The sequence below is a fragment of the Vombatus ursinus genome, unplaced genomic scaffold, assembly GCF_900497805.2.
Source record: "Vombatus ursinus unplaced genomic scaffold, bare-nosed wombat genome assembly UNPS02014773.1, whole genome shotgun sequence".
NCBI lineage: Eukaryota > Metazoa > Chordata > Mammalia > Diprotodontia > Vombatidae > Vombatus > Vombatus ursinus.
The window spans coordinates 2,081,620-2,102,954 of record NW_020954551.1 but is presented as its reverse complement, the minus strand read 5'-3'; the positions used below and the strand labels follow the sequence as shown (position 1 = coordinate 2,102,954).

Below are 21,335 nucleotides of genomic sequence, written 5' to 3'. Positions count from 1 at the left end.
CGGGAGGCTGCGCACTGGGAGGAGAGGTTGCATGTGGTCCCCAGGCTGCCAAGGGCCGGGAGGCTGCGCAGTGAGAGGAGAGTCTGCGCGCGCAGCAGGAGCCGGCACGCGGTTGCCGGATGTCGTGGCCTCGCGGACGTCGTGGCCTCGCGGACGTCCAGCGGTCACCGTGACAACCTGAGGAGAGGCAACGGTGGGCGGAGCGAGGAGCAGTTGAGGCTGGCGGCGGCGGGCCGCCTCCGCCGGCAGCCAGGCCTCTGCTGTTGGCTCAGGCCGGTCCCCGCGCGGGGACTATGAGAAGATGGTCGTGCAAACGAGGAGCAAGAACAAGGACGTTCCGTCCAAGGGGGTCCAGGCCCCCCGATGCCCCGTGCGCAGCCGCCGGGGCATGGGCAGCGGCAAGCGGAGGCCTCATACCGAGGACAAGTGCAGCAAGGGGCCGCGACCCTCGTCGCCTGCGTCCATCCACCTGTCGGGGGGCGGCGGCCGCAAGGGGCATGCCTGGGGTTCGCTGCTGCGCCGGCTGCTGATCGCCGCTGTGCGGCCCCTCCTCGGCCTGTTCGCGGAGACGCTGCCTGGGCTGCGGCACAACCAGCGCTTCTCGTGGAACTTGACGCTGACCATAGGTGAGCCCCCGCAGCGTCGGGGTGCCGCGTGAGTGCCCCCCTCCCCCCCCGCATCCGGACCACCTTGTGGGAGGCCCGGCCCGGCCCCTTCTCTTGGGAGACCGAGACAGAGGCCGAAGCCCGAGGCGGCCCGGGTAGCAGCGGCAGAGCTCCCTCCCTGGGCAGTAACCCGCGCCTGGCTTTAAATCGCTTTCGTAGAATTTAGGCCAGACTCCCTCGTGTTACAATCGTCAGGCCTCGCACAGTGCCGAGCAGAAATGGGCCGCTAATGCCCGGAGAGGCTCAGGAGGTGCTAGCCACTGTGTTAGGCGTGATACAAAGACAGCCCTTTCCCTCCAGGGGCTTATAGTCTGTGGCCGGAACAAAGTATGTGCAAATATTCAAACGAGGCATTCTGCTGGAAGGTACTCTCAGGGCCACAGTTTCCTCATCTCTGATCATATCACATTGTTATAGTTGTCTGTGTTATTTGTCCAGCGGCTTGCTTCACTTTGCATCAGGTCATCTAAACCTTCCCATGCTTCTCTGAATTCTTCATATTCTTTGTTCCTTACAGTACAGTAATATTCCATTCTAGTCACCTACCACTGTTTTGTTTACTGGCCAGCACTTTGTTTCTAATTATTGGCTATCATAATGCCTGCTGCTATATATGTGTATATATATGTGTGTATATAAATATATATGTACATATGTTTAATGTTCTGAGGACTTTTGTTTGTGTCTTTTATCTTTTTGAGGGTATAAATACCAAGTGATTAAAAGGGTTGGCCTTATTAATCGCTTTTTAAGCAGAATAATTACAAATTGCTGTCCAGAATGGTTGGATGGTCAGAGTTACGACGATAGTATGTTAGTGTACCTGCCTTTCCATAGCCCCTCCAACAGTTACCATATACCCATCTTTTGCCATCTTTATCAATTTGCTGGGTGTGAGATAAAACTTTGAAGGTGTGTTGATTAGCAGTTTTATTATCAGTGCTTTGGAGCTATATTTTGCATAGTTGTGAGTAGTTTGCAATTCTTTTGAGAACTTTTCATAGCTTCTTAATACTTTTCTCTTTGGGAATGATTAAGTATTTGTGTTAATTTACTGTGTATCTTGGGTAGAAGACTTAATATTGGTATCAGATATTTGATGCAAAGACTTCTTTCTATTTGATGGCTTTGCTTTTATCCTAGCTTAATTGATTTTGTTCAAAGGTTTTTCAGCTTGATGTAATCAAAACTGTATTCTTTGTGATCTGCTATATCTTTTGGCTAAAGAACTCTCTCCCTTCACTTTTGAAAGATAACTGATTTTTACAATATTTTTTATAGTAGGACCTTTAATATTTAGGTCACACATCCATTTTAAGTTTATTGTGATATCTAGTGTAAGATGATGGTGTAAACCTAATTTCTGCTAAACTGCTTTCCAATTTACCCAGCAGATTTTCTAAATAGAAAGTTTAGTGTCTTATATTTTTATGTTTATTGGATGCTTGATTATTGACTTTAATTGGTTTCTGATTCTTCCTTATCTAGTATGTTCCTCTGATCTATTTTCTGTTTTTTATACCAATACCAAAGAATTTAGATGATTATTGCTTTATAATATAATTTGACACCTGGAAGTGCTATACCCTCTTTATTCCTACTTTTTCATTTTCTAAATATTTTATCCCTCCAAATTAATTTTGCTGTTATTTTTTCTGACTCTTCACCCCTCTGGTAGTTTGGACCTTGTCTTATCAGTTGACAGTAAGTATGAAATACTCCTTGGGCCTTACTTTCAGGAATTTCTTAACTTAAATTTTTTTTAATAACTGTATTTCAATATAACTGGTTTCCTTTGTAATCCTATGTATTTTATTTTATGCATTTTAAGATAATATTCTGAGAAGGGACCCATAGACTTCACCAGGCTTCAAAGGGTTTTGTGGCACAGAAAGTAAAGAACTCCTTGCTATTAGGCCATCAGTTTCTTGCTCGAGATTTGATCCTTTTGGTTTCTTCTATACTATGCTGTTTGTGTGTTCAACCCTCTTTTTCCTTTTCAGGTAAGAGCAAGGTTAATATGATGCTTACTCCCGGTGTCTTGCCCTCTTGTTTATATACTCTTCTTCTCAGCTACCCCAATCATGAGAAATAGCGAGTTCCACCCCGTTCTTTATTAAAAAACTCCCTTTTCTTATCATCAGACCCTCTGAACAGAACTGATCCAGCTATAGGATCTCTGTTCATTTTTACCATCTTCAGTCCTCTTTAAAGACATTAGGGTCTGGAGATTCTTGTTCCTTTTTCCCCATCAGAATGTTAGCACCACATCATCCTACATCTCCTTTCATTTGCTCAAATATATCTACAAATCTTCCTAAGTAATATATTCCTCTTCCTAGGTTTCTCTAGAATCTTGTGTTTGTATTTCCTAGTTTCCTATTAAACTTTGGTCTTTTCATAAAGGAATGCTTGAAATTCCATTAAATGTCCATTTTTTTTCCTCTATAAGATGATATTGAGCTTTTCAGGGTGTATTATTCTTGATCATGAGCTTATATCCTTTTTTTGTATGCATTCCAAGATCGCCTTTCCTTTTTTGTAAGGTGATTCTCATTGTGGTTTTTTGGTACTTGAACTTCTTTCTGGATGGTTGCTGTATTTTTTTCTTTGATGTGGGAGCTAGATTTTGACTGATATTCCAGGGACTTTTCCTTTTGGGCTTCCTTTTAGGAGCTGATTGGTGGATTCTTTCTATATTTATCTTCTGGTTCAAATAGACTTGGACAGTTTTTATTTAAGATTTCTGGAAATATGGTATTCAGGCTTGCTTTTTTTAAAAATCATAGTTTTCAGGTAGTCCAATGATTTTTAATTAACTCTCTTTAAATTTGCTTTCTAAATTTTTTTGTTTTTGATATCAGCTATCTTATATTGCCTTTTATTTTTTCAACCTTTTGATTTTGTTCTTATAATTCTTGCTGTTTCACAGAATCACTGATTTCTCTTTGGTCTGTTCCAATTTTCAGGAGTTTCATTTCTTGATTACCATTTTCCCTTCTAAACTATTTGTTATTCTTCCACTTCTTTTATCCAGAGCTTTTATTTAATTTTTATCTTGCTTCATTTATTCTAGGTGTCAGTATAGTCCTTTTGGAATATCCATTTTTTTTTCCTTTGAGACATTGCTTTCAGAGCCTTCTTTTTGAGGATCTCTTGATCTACATGTTTTTGATATTAGTTGGTATTTTCTTTGAGTTACTTATCTCTACAGCTTCAGTTTATGAATTGAGGCTTTGTATCAGGCCCAGGTTCTGCGTCCTGATTTGCTTTTAGGTGGAATGTTTGACCCTGCTTGATCTGATATTGAGTCTTTGGGTTCTTATGTGGTGACCTCCATTACCTGGGGTTAGGCCTTCCTTGATCTTTGAGGTTCAAAGTACTAAATCTTAAGGACCCTTTCTGATTTTTCAGAACAGAGTATTAGGGAACTTGGAGCCCCTGGATTTGGGCCATCTGGATCCAAGCACTGCAGTAACACATTGGTAACTGGGTGCTGCTGCTCCCCAGGCTTCCATGGTCTCTACTCTGAAGCTTTCTCAGGGGATCCTTCCACTTGTACTACCTCCTGACATAGAGCCTTGCAGATAACTTGTTTCTCGTCTCTGGTCAAATTGGGAGAGGCTAGTGTTGGAGGAATTCCCCATCCTATTGCTTTGTTGGCTTTTTTTGACTGACTTTTTTTTCTTCTTATTTGAATAGTATTTTATTTTTTCCAGTTACATGGTTCTTTTTTAAAGGCAATTGGGGTTAAGTGACTTGCCCAGGGTCACACAGCTAGTTAGTGTCAAGTGTTTGGTCTGAGGCTGGATTTGAACTCAGGTCATCCTGACTTCAGGGCTGGTGCTGTATCCACTGCCCAACCTAGCTGCCCCCTACATGTTTTAACAATTATAATTTCAACATTCATTTAAAAATTTTTTTGAGTTCCAGATTTTCTCCCTTCCTCCTTTCTTTTCCCTCCCTAAAATGGTAAACAATTTGATATAGGTTATATATGTACAGTCATGTAAAACATATTTCCATATTAGTGATGTTGGGAAAGAAGAAATAGACCAAAAGGAAAAAAAAACACAAAAAAATAAAGATAGTGAAAATAGTTTGCTTAAATGTGCATTCAGATTCCATCAGCTCTTTCTCTGGATGTGGATAGCATTTTCCATCATGAATCCTTTGGAATTGTTTTAGATCACTGTATTGATGAGAAGAGCTAAGTCATTCAGAGTTGATGATCACAGAGTGGTGCTGTTACTATGTACAATGTTCTTTTAAGTTCACTTAAGTCTTTCCATGGTTTTTCTGAAATCAGCTCATTATTCGTAATCGCACAGTAGTATTCCATTACAGTCTATACCGCAACTTGTTCAGCCTTCCCCAATTGATGGACATCCCTTCAATTTCCATTCTTTGCTACCACAAAAAGAGCTGCTATAAATATTTTTGTAAATGTAGGCCTTTCCCCCTTATTTAGGATCTCTTTGGGATATAGACCTAGTAGTGACATTGCTGGATCAAAGGGTACACCCAATTTGATTGCCCTTTGGCCTTAGTTCCAAGTTGTTCTCTAGAATGGTTGGATCAGTTCACAACTCCACCAACAGGGCATTAGTGTCCTCTAATTTTTCCATATCGTTTACAACATTTATCATTTTCTTTTTCTGTCATATTAGCCAATTTGACAGGTGTGAGGTGGTACCTCACAGTTGTTTTAATTTGCATTTCTCCAATTAGTAGTGCTTTAGAGCATTTTTTTTTCATATGACTATAGAAGACTTTGATTTCTTTTTCTGAAAGCTGCCTGTTCATATCCTTTGACTGTTTATCAGTTGGGGAATGACTTGTAGTCTTATAAATTTGATTCAGTTCTCTACATATTTGAGAAATGAGGCCATTATCAGAGGCACCATAAAAATCATTGCCCAGTTTTCAGTTTCCCTTCTAATCTTGGTTGCATTGGTTTCATTTGTGCAAAACCTTTTGAATTTAATATAATCAAAAGTCCATTTTACATCTTGCAGTGTTACCTATGTGTTGTTTTGTCAAAAATTCTTCTTTGTAGATCTGACAGATAAACTATTCCTTCCTCTCCTAATATGCTTATGGTATCACCCTTTATATTTAAATCACGTACTCATTTTGACTTTATCTTGGTATATGGTGTAAGATGTTGGTCTATACCTAGTTTCTGCCATACTGTTTTCCAGTTTTCCAAGCAATTTTTGTCAGATAGTAAGTTCTTATCCCAGAAGCTGATTAAATACTAGGTTACTATGGTTAATTACTACTATGTCTTGTATACTTAATCTGTCCCACTAATCTCTGTTTCTTAGCCAATACCAGATAGTTTTGATAATTGCTGCTTTATAATATAGGTTGAGATCTGGTATGCCTTTACTACCTTTTTTTACATTTTTTTTTCATTAATTCCCTTGATATTCTTGACCTTTTGTTCTTCAGATGAATTTTGTTATTTTTTTCCTAGCTCTGTAAAATGGTTTTTTGGTAGTTTGATTGGTATGGCACTGAATAAGCAAATTATTTTGATAGAATTGTCATTTTTATTATATTGGCTTGGCTTATACATGAGCAGCTGATGTTTTTCCAGTTGTTTAGATCTGGCTTTATTTGTGTGAAAAAAGTGTTTTGTGATTGTGTTCATATAATTCCTGGGTTTGTCTTGGCAGATGGACTCCCAAATATTTTGTATTATCTGGTTACTTTTAATGGAATTTCTTTCTACCTCTTGCTGCTGGGTTCTTTGTCGGTAATATGTAGAAATGCTAATGATTTATGTGGGTTTATTTTATATCCTGCAACTTTGCTAGAGTTTTAATTATTCTTTTTTTTTTTTAAGGAAGTTGGGGTTAAGTGACTTGCCCAGGATCACACATCTAGTAAGTGTCAAGGGTTTGGTCTGAGGCTAGACTTGAACTCAGGTCCTCCTGACTTCAGGGCCGGTGCTCTATCCCCTGCGCCACCTAGCTGCCCTGATAGTCCAGTACTTCTTAAATTGTCTCTTCTGAATCTATTTTCCAGATCAGTGTTTTCCAATGAAATATTTTACATTTTCTTCTATTTTTTCATTATTTTGGTTTTGTTTGATTGATTCTTGATGTCTCAAAGAGTCATTAGCTTCTACTTGACCAATTCTATTTTTTTTTATTTTAGAAAAAATCTTTTTTATTTAGGTGAGGCAATTGGGGTCAAGTGACTTGCCCAAGTGAGTGTTATATGTCTGAAGCTGGGTTTGAACCCAGGTCCTCTTGACTCCAGAACCAGTGCTCTATCCACCACACCACCTAGCTGCCCCTCCTAATTCTAATTTTTAAGGAATTATTTACTTCAGTTAGTTTTTGTACCTCCTTTTCCATTTGGCCAACTCTATTTTTTTTAAGGAGTTTTTTTTTTTTGGGGGTACATCTTTTTCTATTTTTTTTTCTTTTGTGCTTTCTTTACCAAGCTGTTGAGTCTTTTTTTTCATGATTCTCTTGCATCATTCTATTTCTTTTCCCAATTTTTCTTCTACTTTTCTTATTTGATTTTTAAAATCTTTTTTGAGCTCTTCCAGAAGGACCTTTTGGGCTGGGAGACCAATTCATATTTCTCTTTGAGGCTTCCCATTAGGTGTTTTGCAGTTGGCCTCTTCTGAGTTTTGTTTTGATCTTCCCTGTTGCTTCGTGAACTTTCTATGGTCAGGGCTTTTTTGTTTGTTTTTTGCTTTTTCTAGCCTATATAGTGACTTTTAAAGTTGAGTTCTGCTCCTGGAATACAGGGAGCACTGTCCCAAGCTTCTCGCATTGGGGACCTGGGGCCTGGTCGCTAAGTTGCTGGGCTGGGTCTTCTGGCTTTGGGGCTGGTGTCTCACCTGCTGTGCTGGGGTCACCTGGCCTAGTCTAGAGTCACCTGGCCTAGTCTAGACTGCTGCACTGAGGCCTCTGGGGCTGGTGGTTCACCTTCTGGGCCCCTTGGGCCTGTCAGTTCTGACCACAAGCCTGCTGTGTTGGGGCTGGAGGCCTTATAGCTGGCTTACTCTGCAACTGGCCTGCTGAGCTTGGGCCATGGGGCCTCAGTTGCTGATTTGTGCTGGGGAGGGGAGGTTGGCACTCCTGCTGGCTTGCCGAGATACTGCCAGTACTAGGCTGGTCTCCCCTTTTACACAACCAAGGTGAGACAGTCTTTCTATGTTATTTTGGGCTGGAAAATTGTTTCACCCAGACTATTTGGCAACTCTTAGATCCCTCCCACAGTTTTTCTGTATATAAAATCCATCTCGTCTTCATTAAGGTGCTCAGATTCTTAAAATCTGGTCAAGAACTCAGATTCTGTCTAGCTTGCTTAGTGTCACAAATGTTCAGATTCCTTAAGAGTCTGGCCAATATGGCGGATCTTTAATAAACCTTATCTTTGGCTGAAAGAAGACTAGGATTGAATTCACAGGCAGGACCCGGGTGTCATCATTTTGGGGTCCCACCACCCCTAAAGCTCAACACTTCTGTTGCTCCAGAAATTTTGAGGTGTGATTTAAAGTTGTTTCGAAGGGAATTGGGGAGAGCTCAGGCAACTTCCTGTCTTTTCTCACCATCTTGTCTGGCTGGCTTTCTTGTGTGGTTCAGGGATAGAAGAAATAACTAATTTCTCACTGGATTTTTTGGTTATTGGCTGGTATGTTGTGAACTTCAAGGTTTTTGCTGTAGTAGGTATATGAGAGTTGGCAGTATGTCTCCTTTCAGGCAACCATTTTGACCCAAAGTCTAAAATGCAACTTTTAGAGCTGCATTACTTATTGGGATTCCTGTGGAGTCTCTTGTCTTCTGTGTGTTTAAAAAATGTGCTTAAATGACATTTATTTAGTCATTATTATTTTATGTGGTCTTAATCAGGTCATTCATGTGTATTTCTAGTTAGGTTAATTCCAAAATAATATTTTTGGTTTTTGTAAATAGGGTCTTTTATGATGTCTTCTTGATTTTTATTTCTAGAAAATAAGAATACAAATGGTTTTTATGGGTTACTTTCATATCCTGCAGTCTTGTTGATTGATCTCATTTATTGGCTCTATTAATTTTTTGCTCAGACAATTAGATTTTCTTGGTATGCTCTCTTTTTCTTTACTAATAATGACATTTTGAACTAGTAATTTTCAGCTTTCTCAAGTGTCATGTGGATGACAGATTAGATTTGTTTGTTTCAAGGAGGAGGAACTAGGAGCAATGGGTAAAAGTTGGTAGAGGCAGACTTATGATTGATATAAGGCAAAACTTCCAAACAATTAGGGTTATCCAGAGTGGAAAGGATTATCTCAGGAGGTTGTGAATTCTCTTTTACAACCAAACCAGCCTTCAGGCAAAAGCGTGTTGATTACTTTTTGGATGTGTTGTAGATGGGCATAGTTTCATCTAGTAGAAGGTGACTGAGGTTTCATCTTATTACCCCCTTATATTCCACGATATTGTAATTTTTCTTTAGGACTGTCAACTCCTTTACCTTTTCCTCCATTTTTTTTATGCTACTTTTTCATCTGTGTCAAAACTCTTTTTATGGTAAATTTTGGGTGTGTTTGAGTTTTCTTTACAGTGTTATGTTTTTCATAATACACATTCTTACTCAAACTCTAATTTGATTGCTTTTATTATGGTTAGGATTATTATTATTAGTTAGGATACTTCATAATTTCATATATTATATATTTGCATGTTTGTTTGCATATTATACAAAAATTGTAACCACTGTTATTAACAGGCAAAGTGCTTATTATTTTTCTTAAGAATTTGTCATTCAGTTAGTTTGAGTTTTTTATTTTGCTGCTTGTAACTACCACTTATTTACAGCTTTTTCTTGATAAAAATTTCTAGGTTTTGTTTGTTTTTGAAGAAAATTTTCTTGTTTTCAAATAGTATGGTCATGTTTGCAGGTATATGATTTGGGGACCAATATTCTTTTTTAAAAGTCTTTTATAAATTTTTGTTCAGCTTTCATTTTTTTCTGTGTTCATTAGTAGTTATTCTTATAGAAGTTGTTATAAACACAATTTTTTTTTTCTTTCTTAGCACTTGGGTAAAGTGTCTTTGTAATTCTGTAGTTTTAAAATTGTGTGCCTCTTTGATCAGTTGCTATTGTACATCATGCTGATATCCTGTGTATTCTCCCTGATTAGGAGTGCTTTACCTGATGCTGGAATTGTGTTCTTTTCTAATTATGTCCTCAGATATAATCTTGAGCTTTTTGCTTTTCTGGTTTCTTCTGGGACATTTATACTTCTTGGTTTGCCTTCCAGAGTTCTTATTTTTGTCCTGCATACTTATTAATTGATTTTTTAGCTCTCTTACAACCTAGTCTTGTTCTCTAGTTTCACTTTCTAAAAATTATATTTTATTTTTTCATGTCAACAAAAATCTGCCTCCTCTCTCCTCCTACCTCTTCCCAATTGAGAACAAAAGAAAAACAAAACCGCAGTTACAGATAGGTATATTCAAGCAAAATAAACTTCTGCATTGGCCATATTTAAAAAAAAGTCTCATTTCTGTAACTCTGAGCCCTTCACCCCTCTATCGGGAAGTGAGTAGCATTTTCATCAGTAGTGCTCTAGAGTTGTGATTGGTTGCTGCAATGATCAGAGTTCCTAAGTGTTTCAAAGTTGTTTGGCTTTACCGTGTTGTTGTCATTGTCCTGTTGGTACAAGTCTTCCCCAGTTGCTCATAAGTCCTTCTCTTCAGCATTTCTTATAGCCCCAAAGTGTTCCATTACCTTTATATAACATAACTTGTTCTGCCATTCCCCAGTTTTTTGCCCTGCTCACTAAAGACCTATATTTTCGTGCATTCTTAGAGCTTGTTTTGCTTAGGACTGACCCCTCCCTTCATCTATTCTTCTAATTCCTCCTCCTTCCCTTTCCCACCTGTTAACTTGTTGAATGAAATGTATTTCTTCATCCAGCCGTGTAATGTATTCTCCCTTCTTTTGACAAGTTCAGATGAGAGTGAGGTTGAATTGTCAGCTGCTTCCCCACCCACTCCTTTGTTTGAATAGATGTCTATTTGTGCACCTTTATTACATGAGGTAATACTTCCTAATCATCCCCTTCCCCCAGAACATTTCTCTTCCCCTCTTTTCATTTTTCTCTTAAGACCATCAAGATGTAACAGGCCTTGTCTAATTAGACTTCCTCTATGACCCTTGATGATGCTCGAGTTCAGAGGGGACACATAGATCATCTCCTCATATTAGAATGTAAGCTATTTTTCCTTGCTTACTCCCTCATGATTATTCATTTGTTTTCCTTTTGATGTTTCTCTTATTTTGTGTTTGAAATTCAAAGTTTCTCTGCAGCTCTGGTCTTGTAATCAGAAATGTTTGGGAAGTCTTCTGTGTCATCAAAAGTTGATTTTTTTCCCCCGTCAGATTATTCTCTGTTGCTGGGTAAGTTATTCTTGACTGTAAGCCTATGTCCTTTGCCTTCTACAATACTGTATTCCAGGCTCTCTGCTCCTTTATAGTGGTAACTACTTAATTGTGTGTGATCCTGACAGTGTTTCTTTGGTACTTGAGTTCTTTCTCTCTGGCTGCGTGTGGTATTTTTTCTATGACCTGGAAGCTCTGGATTTTGGCTGTCGTATTCTTGTGAATTTTCATTTTGAGATTTCTGTTTGGAGGTGACCAGTGGATTCTTTTTGTTTTCACTTTGCCTTCTGGTTTTGAGATATCTGGATGGTTTTCTTTTCAGATATCTTGAAATATGATATGTGGGCTCTTTTTATGGTCGTGGTGTTCAGGTAGTACAATGGTTCCTAAATCTTTTCTTCTCTATCTGTTTTCCAGGTCAGTTTTTGCTGTGAGATTCCTTACATTTTCTTCTATTTTTAGTCTTTTGACTTTGTTTTAATATTTCTCATCCCATAGTCTTCTACTTGGTGCATTCTTATTTTTAGGGAGTTTGTTGCTTGGGCAAGGTTTTGTACCTCTTCTGCCACGCTGTTAACTCCCTTTCTAATTCTTTCTTTCATAACTCTCTTTTCTTTTCCATTTTCCTTTAGCATTCTCATTTATGAAATGATTTTTACCTTTTAAAAACTCTCACTTCATCTCTTTTGGAATTCTAGTCGAATTTGTGTTCATGCTGTGTTTTTCTCTGAGGCTTTGCTTGTAATAGGTTTTGGAGTCATAAAAGATGATGAGAGGGGCAATCAAGCCACAAACCTAGAAGTAGAGAAATTAATTAATTTAATTAATAATAAATTAACTACTCATAAAAACTTTTTATGATGAGATACCTTTTTTGTTAGTTTATTTTCCAGCCTATTTCCTTACTTTAGACTTGAAGTTAGTGCCTGGCTCTGTGCACTTCAGGAGGACAAGTCTGGGTGGGTCCTGTTTCTGCTTCCTTGGAAGTACTGAGGGTTGTATTATTCTGGGATCTCAGGGACAGCTTAGTTCCTAAGTTGAGTTGGGGTCTGAGATACACATCCAGACACTGGACCCAGCCACTGTCAAGCCAGTTGGGAAGCTCTGCTAGTTCAGAGTGACATTACTGCAGGCTGCCATTTGGCCTAGGATTCCTGCCCTGATTATACCTCTGTAGGCTTCAGCCTGGTCCAGAAGGTGGAATTGAAACCCCACCTTGCTCCTCGGATCTGAGTCACATAGTTTCTGTTAGCTTCTTAACTGACTCCTCTCTCCTCTATATAGCATAGGGCCCTGTGCTTACCCCTTATCCTGCAATTCTACCCTGGGTGCAGATCCCCTTCTCAGTCCACCCTGGACCTGTGACTGAATGGAGTAGAGGGTGACAAAGCTGCCAGTTGGCACCTATTCCTGTTGAGGTGCTCTTGTATGGAGGGGTGCACAGCATCTTCATGCACTAAAATGCTTCGCGTATCATGCTTCTGTCCAGACCTCTTCTTTAGTGTCCATAGACCCTTGTGTCTCAATAAACAGTCAATGGTAAATAAACATTTATTAAACATTTACTCTATGTCAAGCACTTCGCTATGTGCCAGGGATAGAAATACAAAAAAAGAAAGACAGTTCAGGGACTGGAGCTTACAGTCTAAGGAGGGAAGACAACACACTAAAGTCTCAAAGTAATGTAACCAGGTGGGAAATGTCTGAGCTCCCTCTTTTATTTATTTATTTTTTTAGGTGATGTGGTTGGCTTTATGTAATCCAGTCCAACATACTCAAATGAGTGTGCATGTTATTCCTTCCTTAAGCCAAATCTGATGAGAATAAGATTCAGTCATTCCTTCTCACCTTCCCCCACTTCCCCTCCACTGTAAAAGCCTTTTCTTGTCTGTTTTATGTGAGATAATTTACCCCATTCTAACTCTCCCTTTGTCCTCCCAGTATAATCCTCTCACCCCTTAATTTTATTCTCCAGATATCACCCATTCATCTTCAACTCACCCTGTGCCCTCTATCTATCATTCTATCTATACATATAATATTTTTCCCTCCAACTACCCTAATACTGACAAAGGTCTCATGAGTTACAAATATCATCTTTCCACGTAAGAATGTAAACAGTTCAACCTTAATAAGTCTCTTATGATTTCTTTTTCCTGTTTACCTCTTCATGTTTCTCTTGAGTCTTATATTTGAAAGTCAGATTTTCTATCCATCTCTGAAGGATTTTTTTTCCCTGAAGGATCATACTCAGTTTTGCTGGGTAGGTGATTCTTGGCTATAATCCTATCTCCTTTGCCCTCTGCAATATCATATTCCAAACCCTGCATTCACTTAATGTAGAAGCTGCTAAATCTTGTGTTATTCTGATTGTGTTTCCACAATACTTGAATTGTTTCTGGCTGCTTGCAATATTTTCTCCTTGACCTGGGAACTCTGGAATTTGGCTACAATATTCCTAGAAGTTTTTTCTTTGGGGATCTCTTTCAGGAGGTGATTGATGGATTCTTTCCATTTCTATTTTACCCTCTGGTTCTAGAATATTGGGGCAGTTTTCCTTGATAATTTCTTGAAAGATGATGTCTAGGCTATTTTTTTGATCATGGCTTTCACATAGTCCAATAATTTTAAAATTATCTCTCCTAGATATATTTTACAGGTCAGTTGTTTTTCCAGTAAGATATTTTACGTTGTCTTCTATTTTTTCATTCTTTTGGTTTTGTTTTACAGTGTCTGGATTTCTCAGAAAATTGCTCCATTCTAATTTTTAAGGAAGTATTTTCTTCAGTGAGTTTTTGGACTTCCTTTTCCATTTGGCCAATTCTTCTTTTTAAGGCATTCTTCTCCTCGTTGGTTTTTTGGACCTCTTTTGCCATTTGGGTTAGGCTATTTATTAAGGTGTTATTTTCTTCAGTATTTTTTTGGGTCTCCTTTAGCAAGCTGTTGACTAGTTTCTCATGATGTTCTTACATCACTCTCATCTCTTCCCAGTTTTTCTTCTGCTTCTGTTACTTGCTTCTCAAAATCCTTTTTGAGCTCTTTCATGGCCTAGAACTGATTCATATTTTTCTTGGAGGCTTTAGATGTAGGAGTTTTGACTTTGTTGTCTTCTTCTGGTTATATGTTTTGATCTTCTTTGTCACCAAAGAAAGATTCTATGGTCTGACTTTTTTTTTTTTTTTGGCAAAGTTTGCTCATGATCCCAGCCAATTACTTGAGTTTTAAACTCTTTGTTAAGGTAGGTGTCTGCTTCCAGTGTGGAGAATGTACTGTCCCAAGCTTCGGGGGTTTTGTGCAGCTGTTTTCAGAGTCTAGGGTCCTTTAAGTTTTCACTTCTTCCGAGGTGGTATGATCAAGGGCGAGGTGTTTACTCCTTTCCTGGCCTGTGCTCTTGTCTGTGAGTGACAACAGGCACTCTTTTCTGCCTTGGAACTGTGAGGAGGATTCCCTCTCCACCACCACTTCAAGCTCTACCACGCTAGCACTCCTCCTTGCCTCAGGGTTGCCACCCATAACTGTGACCCAGATCCAAGCATGGGCAAAGCCAAGAGAATCCTGCCTCAGCCCCAGCAAAGAGATCCCTGCAATCCCCCTCTGATCAGCCACTTGATTCCCCCTCATTCTGTGGGCTGAGAGCTCTGGAAGCAGCCATTGCCCTGGGGCTGCTGCCGGGGCTGGGACTGAGCTACTCTTTCACCGCAGTCACAGACTTTTCCTATTGACCTTCTAAGTTGTCTTTGGTGTTTGTGGGTTGATAAGTCTGGAAACTGCCGCAGCTGCCAATGATTCAGTCCCAAGGCCTGCTCTAGGTTTGCTGGGGCCTGGTTTTTGCCTGCGTGCCCACACTGAACTGTGTTTCTCTCTGAGTCCAGTGCCATAGACCTTTCTAATCAACCATCCAGGTTGTCTTGGGCTGGAAATTTGTTTCACTCTGTCCTTTTTGTGGGTTCTGCTGCTCTAGAATTTGTTTAGAGCCATTTTTTACGGGTATTTGGAGGGGTTTGGGGGAGAACTCAAGCAAGTCACTCCTTTTACTCTTCCATCTTGGCTCTGGCCCCTCCAACCTGAGCTCCCTCTTTAAATGGTACTTGTGGAGTTGGTGGCTCCAGCCTTCAATAAGAAGGGAAGAAGGTAGTGAGGAGGTATGAGTACTAAGGCTAATAGATCCTGTAGGATGATTGATAAGTATGGTAGAGTAGTCAGAGAAATTCCAAAGTAGCACAGCCAGGTGAGAAATGAGGATGTTTGTCTCCCTGTGCCTGCCTGGGCTGGAAAAATGATTCATTCAGACTTTATCTCGGATTTCCCCATCAGGATTCAGTCTGGTGAGTTTTCTAGATCTCCTAGGAGTAGTTTTTTTGGGAAACTTTGCTATTCTTCTTTCTGTTACTCTGCTGTGTTGGCTCCACCTCCTTCAATTTCATTTTTATTGTTTTTTGATCTTTTCTCAATTTAATTTATTCTGTTAACCTGCTAATCCATTGATGTATTTAGGCCTTGGATATAATTTTGCAGTTTTTTAATTGCTCTTTTATATCATCTTGGATTTTTTTAAAACCTGAACTAGAATCCTTTTAAAATTTCACTAATATTTATTAACTAGTCTAATTTAGCCTTTAAAATTTCTTCTCTACCATCCGTTGATGCTTTTCCTTTTTTTCACTTTAGAATTTTCCTTTAGAATTTTTTTTCCTTTAGGCTTTTATGTTAGAGAACTTAATCGTGTTATATTTTTTAAAATTTCCATTCAAAATAAGTATCTAGTGTGTGAGACATTTTGGTGGGTACTGGAGATACAAAGACACAAACTACTACTACATAGTAAATACATCGTGCAAATATGTAAATGCGATATAATCTGAGGAAGGAGAGAACACTAACACCCAGAGGATCAGTGAGATAATAAATGTGAAAGTGCTCTGGAAACTAGCAAGCCTTTTTCAGATATAGTGGTATAAATAAATAAAAACAGCAACAACAATAACAACAATAAATCATGGCCTAGGACCCCAAATCTGGATTTATATGCTGCTGTTGTTAAGTCATTTTAGTTGTGTTCGACTCTGTGACTCCTTGGCAGAGATACTGCAGTGGTTTGCTATTTCCTTTTCCAACTCATTTTACAGATGAGGAAACTGAGACAAACAGGGCTAAGTGACAGGGTCACAAAGCTATGAAGTGTCAGAGACTGGATATAAACTCAGCAACCAAGCCCACTGTTCTATACACAGTGCCACTTAATTGCATGTGTATATGTACCAGGTTCAATTTTGGGGGCTTCCTACAAACAAATCTCTTTAGCTCATATATCAACCAGGATTTTCCTCGATTGTCAGAATATGATTCATTTTTGAACATCTAGTGCTCATGAAGGGCCGGGTTTGGGTTTGTTCATGACTCTGGCTGTATCTCTTGCTGCTTGTCACCTCTAGATTCTACTAGGTCCAGGAACTGTACCAACCCTCACTCCAGGAGGCTCAATATGGGAACTCCTCTGCTGGAAGGGAAAGTGGGACGGACAAGTAGGCTTCTCACCCTTGCCACCCACTTCCAGGTACCCAGTCCCTTTTCTCTGGGTTGTCCCTCCTCTAGAGGTCAGCTTGTGCCTATCCCTGTATCAATGTATAGCAGGGGGAGTAACGCCTCAGAACCTAAAAAGTTCTGTTGGGGGCAGGCTCTCTAGGGCCGTAAAGGCTAAATGGAGCCGTTTATGTTTTATCCTGGAGGCGATAGGGAGCCACTGCAGTTGATTAAATAGGGGAGTTATGTGGTTAAATCAGTGCTTAAGCTTTGGTAGCTGGGTGAGGATGGTTTTGACACAAAACTGCAAGGGCAGTTAACAAACTAGGCAAATCTCTAGTAAGAATCTAGACAAAATTCTGTGGAAATAAATATAAAGTCTTATGCTTAAAAAATTAACTTCACACGTGTAAGATGAGGGGGCATGGTTAGACTATCATTTGTCTATGAAAGGTTTGGGTTTTTTAATGGGCTGCAAGTTCAGGCTGAAGAAGCAAGTTGATGTGGCAGTCCAACAAGCCAAACTCATCTTGAGCAGCATTAAAAGGTGCAGAATGTCGAGGGGCAAAAGGAGGTAGCAGTTTCTCTATATTTGGTCCTGGTTGCACCACATCTGCAGGATTGCCATCAGTCCTGGGTGCCACAGTTTAGTAACTCAAGTCAGGAAGCATTTGTTAAGTGCCAGCTCTGTGCCAGGCGCTGTGCTTAGCACTAGGACGCAAAGCAAGGCAAAGAACAGTCCCTGCTCTCATGAGCTCCCAGTCTGAGGAGGGAGACACCCTATAAGCAACTACATACAAATGAGATACATGAGTAAATTGGTGATCAAATTGGAGGGAAGGCACTAGCATTGAGGAAGGACATTAAGAAGCCAGAAAGAATCATGAGGGCAACCAGATGGAGAAGTATGAATGAATAAAGCATTTATTAAGCACTTCCTATGTGCAAAGCACTGTGCTCAACACTGGAGATACAAATGGAGATACAAGTGAGGCTGTCCCTCCTCTGCAGGCGCTTTCATTCTAATGGGGGGGGGCGTCAGCTCTCTGTCAGTTGGGCAGCTAAAAAGCGGGTGGTCCTGCCTCTTCATTTGCCAACTCTTGGGTGTGTGTGATTATGGTTGCATCATTTTCTGATTTGCCAGTGCTGGTCCTGCTGTCTGGGCTCAAGAACAGCATAAGCCAAGAAGTGGGAGGGACACAGTCCCCTGTGACTATCCCTAGACACTGCAATGATGACCCAAGGTGAAAATGAACCAGAGTCAAACATACTCAGAGATGCCCTGCATATCTCTAACCAGCCTCCTCTAGTCCTCTGCATTCATTCTACTCTCTCACTGCCAGGTGTAGGCCAATTCAATCTTAGATCCTGCAGGATCCTTACTGGTCTCTGACTCTTCTGAAGACCCAGACCTAGGGCCAGTGTCATTGACTGTCTCTCCATGCAGCCCTGGTTTTGCAGGGAGCGTGAGAGGTGACACTTGTATGGGGAGCTCAAGGCAGCTCTCTCCCATTCTTCCTTCTCCCTGACACTCAGAACTCTCTTCTTCCAGCTGGATGCAGATAGTTTGGGTCAGTTTCCCAGACCAGGCCACCACTCCCTTACATATTGTTGTCTTCACTTATTAGGATGTATGGTCCTTGAGGACAGGGATTGTGTTTGTATTCTCAACCCTTAGCACAATTAATAATGAATGAATGAATGAATGAAGCATTTATTAAGTTCTTACCATGTGCCAAGCATGGTGCTGAGCTCTGGGGTTACACGTAGAAAAAAGTGAGGTGGTCCCTTCTCTCAGGTAGCTCTCATTTTAATTGTTGGGAGTGGACAGTGCAGAGAGGGAAGGTTTCAGCTGTAAGTCAGAAGGAAAGGTCTCCACCAAAATTTCCCCCAGTATTCCTCTTTTCTCTTTCCCAGAGAGCCATCCCATATAACAAATAATACTGTTTAAAGAAAAAGAAGAAAAAATTAGCAAAACTGATTAACACATTGAAAAAGTTTGAAATTATGTGCAGTGTACACACTGTTAACTTCTTACCTCAGCAGAGGGATGAAGTGGGGGTGTCTTCTCATATGTGTTCTTTGGAGCCATGCTTATTCTTTGTAGTTTTGCCACATTCACTTATGATCATTTTGTGGTAGCTTTTTCCATTTCCATTGTTGGAGTCATGCTGAATATTGATTTCTTGGGTCTGTTTACTTCACTCTGCATCATCAGTTCACGTAAATCTTTTTATTCTATCTATTCTTCATAATCATTTTAAAAAGCATATTAATATTCCATTAAATACATGTACCACAATTTGTTCAGCCATTTTCCAGTTGGTGATCATTTATTTTGTTTCCAATATTTGCTATCACAAAAACATTTTAGCATATATGGGGACTTTTCTTATCAGTGACCTATTTGGGTTATAATAAGCCCTAGTGGTGCTATTTCTGGGCAAGAGAGTATGGACATTTTAGTAACTTTATTTTCACAATTCCAAATTGCTTTCAAAAATGGTTGTACTGGGAAAGCCCAGAAAATAGCACCCTAGGAAAAACCCCTGGGATAGCTGAACCAGAAGAAAGATGGGGTGCAGCAGTCCAGTAGCCCAGGTAGCTTGAGGGATTAGTGGGAAAGGCCCCTCTTGTCCTGGGGGAAGGGGAGCAGTACAGAACAGGAGGTGTCCCAGCAAGCTAGTGGAAAGCCCCACCTCAGCATACCAGGAGGAGATCCTGAAACCCAGGTGAAGCAGGCAGACACCAACACCTGGATCCCCCAGTGCCTCAGTGAGGGCGGGGGAACCGGAGGAAACCAGCTTGGAAAACTACCAGGTGCCTCAGCATTCTACGGCAACCGGGTCTCTCAGTGCCTCAGCAAAACTAAGGGAAGCAACGCTTCAAGGGGCCCCAGGTGGAAAAACATCCTGAAACACCCACTTGAAAGGAGCTGAAGAAAGCGAAAGGAAGGAAAGGTTCGGGTGAGCAGGAAATCTCCAGGAGCCACACTGCCCAGTCCTACCCCTAGAGTTCCAGTGTTACTGATTCCAGCCCAACACCAGGTAAGCTGCCAGAACCCTACAGCCTCCAACTGCCAGCACTGGAGGCCCCAGCACACAAAGCCAATGACCAGGGCCAAGGCTCCCAACACAAGAAGCTTGGGTCAGTGCCCTCTGCTCTCCGGCAGGAGAGCTCAGTCTTTCTAAAGGCCAGAAAATAAGCAAACACCATGAGCAGGAAGATAGATTCTTATTATGGGAAGAGAGAAGATCAAGGCAGAAATTGTGAAGAGGACAACATTGTCAACAAACCCACATCTGGAACCTCGAAAGGGAATATGAACTGGTCTGAAGCCCAAAAAGCCTTCTTAGAAGAGCCTAAGAAGGATTTTAAAAGTCAAATGAGAGAGGGAGAAGAAAAAATGGGAAAAGAAATGAGAGGTATGCAAGAGAGAGTCAATAGCTTGGAAAAGGAAGGACAAAAATTAACTGTAGAAAACAAATCCTTAAAAAATACAATTGGCCAACTGGAAAAAAAGTACACTGAAGAAAACAAGTCTCTAAAAAATACAATTGGCCAACTGGAAAAAAAATACACTGAAGAAAACAAGTCCCTAAAAAACACAATTGGCCAACTGGAAAAAAAGTACACAAAAGTACACTGAAGAAAACAAGTCTCTAACAAATACATTTGGCCAAATGGGGAACGAGGTACAAAATCTAATAAAAGAAACCAATTTGTTAAAAATTAGAATTGGGCAAATGGAAGCTAATGACTCTGTGAGAGAGCAAGAATCAGTCAAACAAAAACAAAAGAATGAAAAAAATAGATGAAAATGTAAAATATCTCATTAGTAAAATAACTGACCTGGAAAATAGATCCAGGAGAGACAATTTAAAAATTATTGGTCTACCTGAAAATCACAATGAAAAAAAACTGGGCAGAATCTTTCAGGAAATCATAAAGGAAAACTGCCCTGAGGTCCTAGAACCAGAGGGTAAAATAGCCATAGAAAGAATCCACCAATCACCTCCTGAAAGAGATCCCAAATTGAAAATGCTAAGGAATATAGTAGCCAAATTCCAAAATTACCAGGTCAGAGAGAAAATACTGCAAGCAGCCAGAAAGAAACAATTTAAATATCATGGAACCACAGTCAGGATTACACAGGACCTTACAGCTTCTACATTAAAATACCATAGGGTGTGGAATATGATATTCCGTAAAGCAAAAGAGCTTGGATTACAACCAAGAATCAACTGCCCAGTGAAAATGAGCGTGATCTTTCGGGGGAGGAGATAGATATTCAACGAAATAGGGGACTTCCAAACCTTCCTGATAAAAAGACCAGAGCTCAACAAAAAAATTGATCTTCAAGTACAAGATTCAAGAGAGACATAAAAAGGTAAATGGGACAGAAACGTACAATATGTTGTTAATAAGGGCAAAATGTTTACATCCCTACAAGGGAAGATGACACTTGTAACCCTTGAGAACTGTATTGTTATTACACCATGTTAAAGGGGTATACATAAAAGGGGTTGGGTATAAGTTGACTTTGATGTAATGATTTAAAAAAAAAATCTAATCAAGTGGGTCAAATGTATCCAAGTAAGTGGATTAATCTGATCTAACTAAGAAAATGTACTGAGAGAAAAGGAAAAGAGGAGGCAGACAAGGGTAAATTACATTACAGGAAAAGGCACAAAAACCTATTATAGCAGAGGGAAAGAAGGGAGGGTGATGAGCATTGTTTGAACCTTACTC

The 21,335-nt window shown here is 40.0% G+C and overlaps 1 protein-coding gene across 1 annotated transcript in view; it reads left to right on the top strand.

Moving 5' to 3' along the window:
* The first annotated feature begins 301 nt into the window (after window positions 1–301).
* Window positions 302–21,335, top strand: part of LOC114044279 (probable C-mannosyltransferase DPY19L2) — a 152,635-nt gene continuing 131,601 nt past the window's right edge. The window contains exon 1 of the mRNA XM_027863667.1: window positions 302–626. Coding sequence (XP_027719468.1) covers window positions 302–626 — 325 coding nt within the window. The remainder of the gene's footprint in view (window positions 627–21,335) is intronic.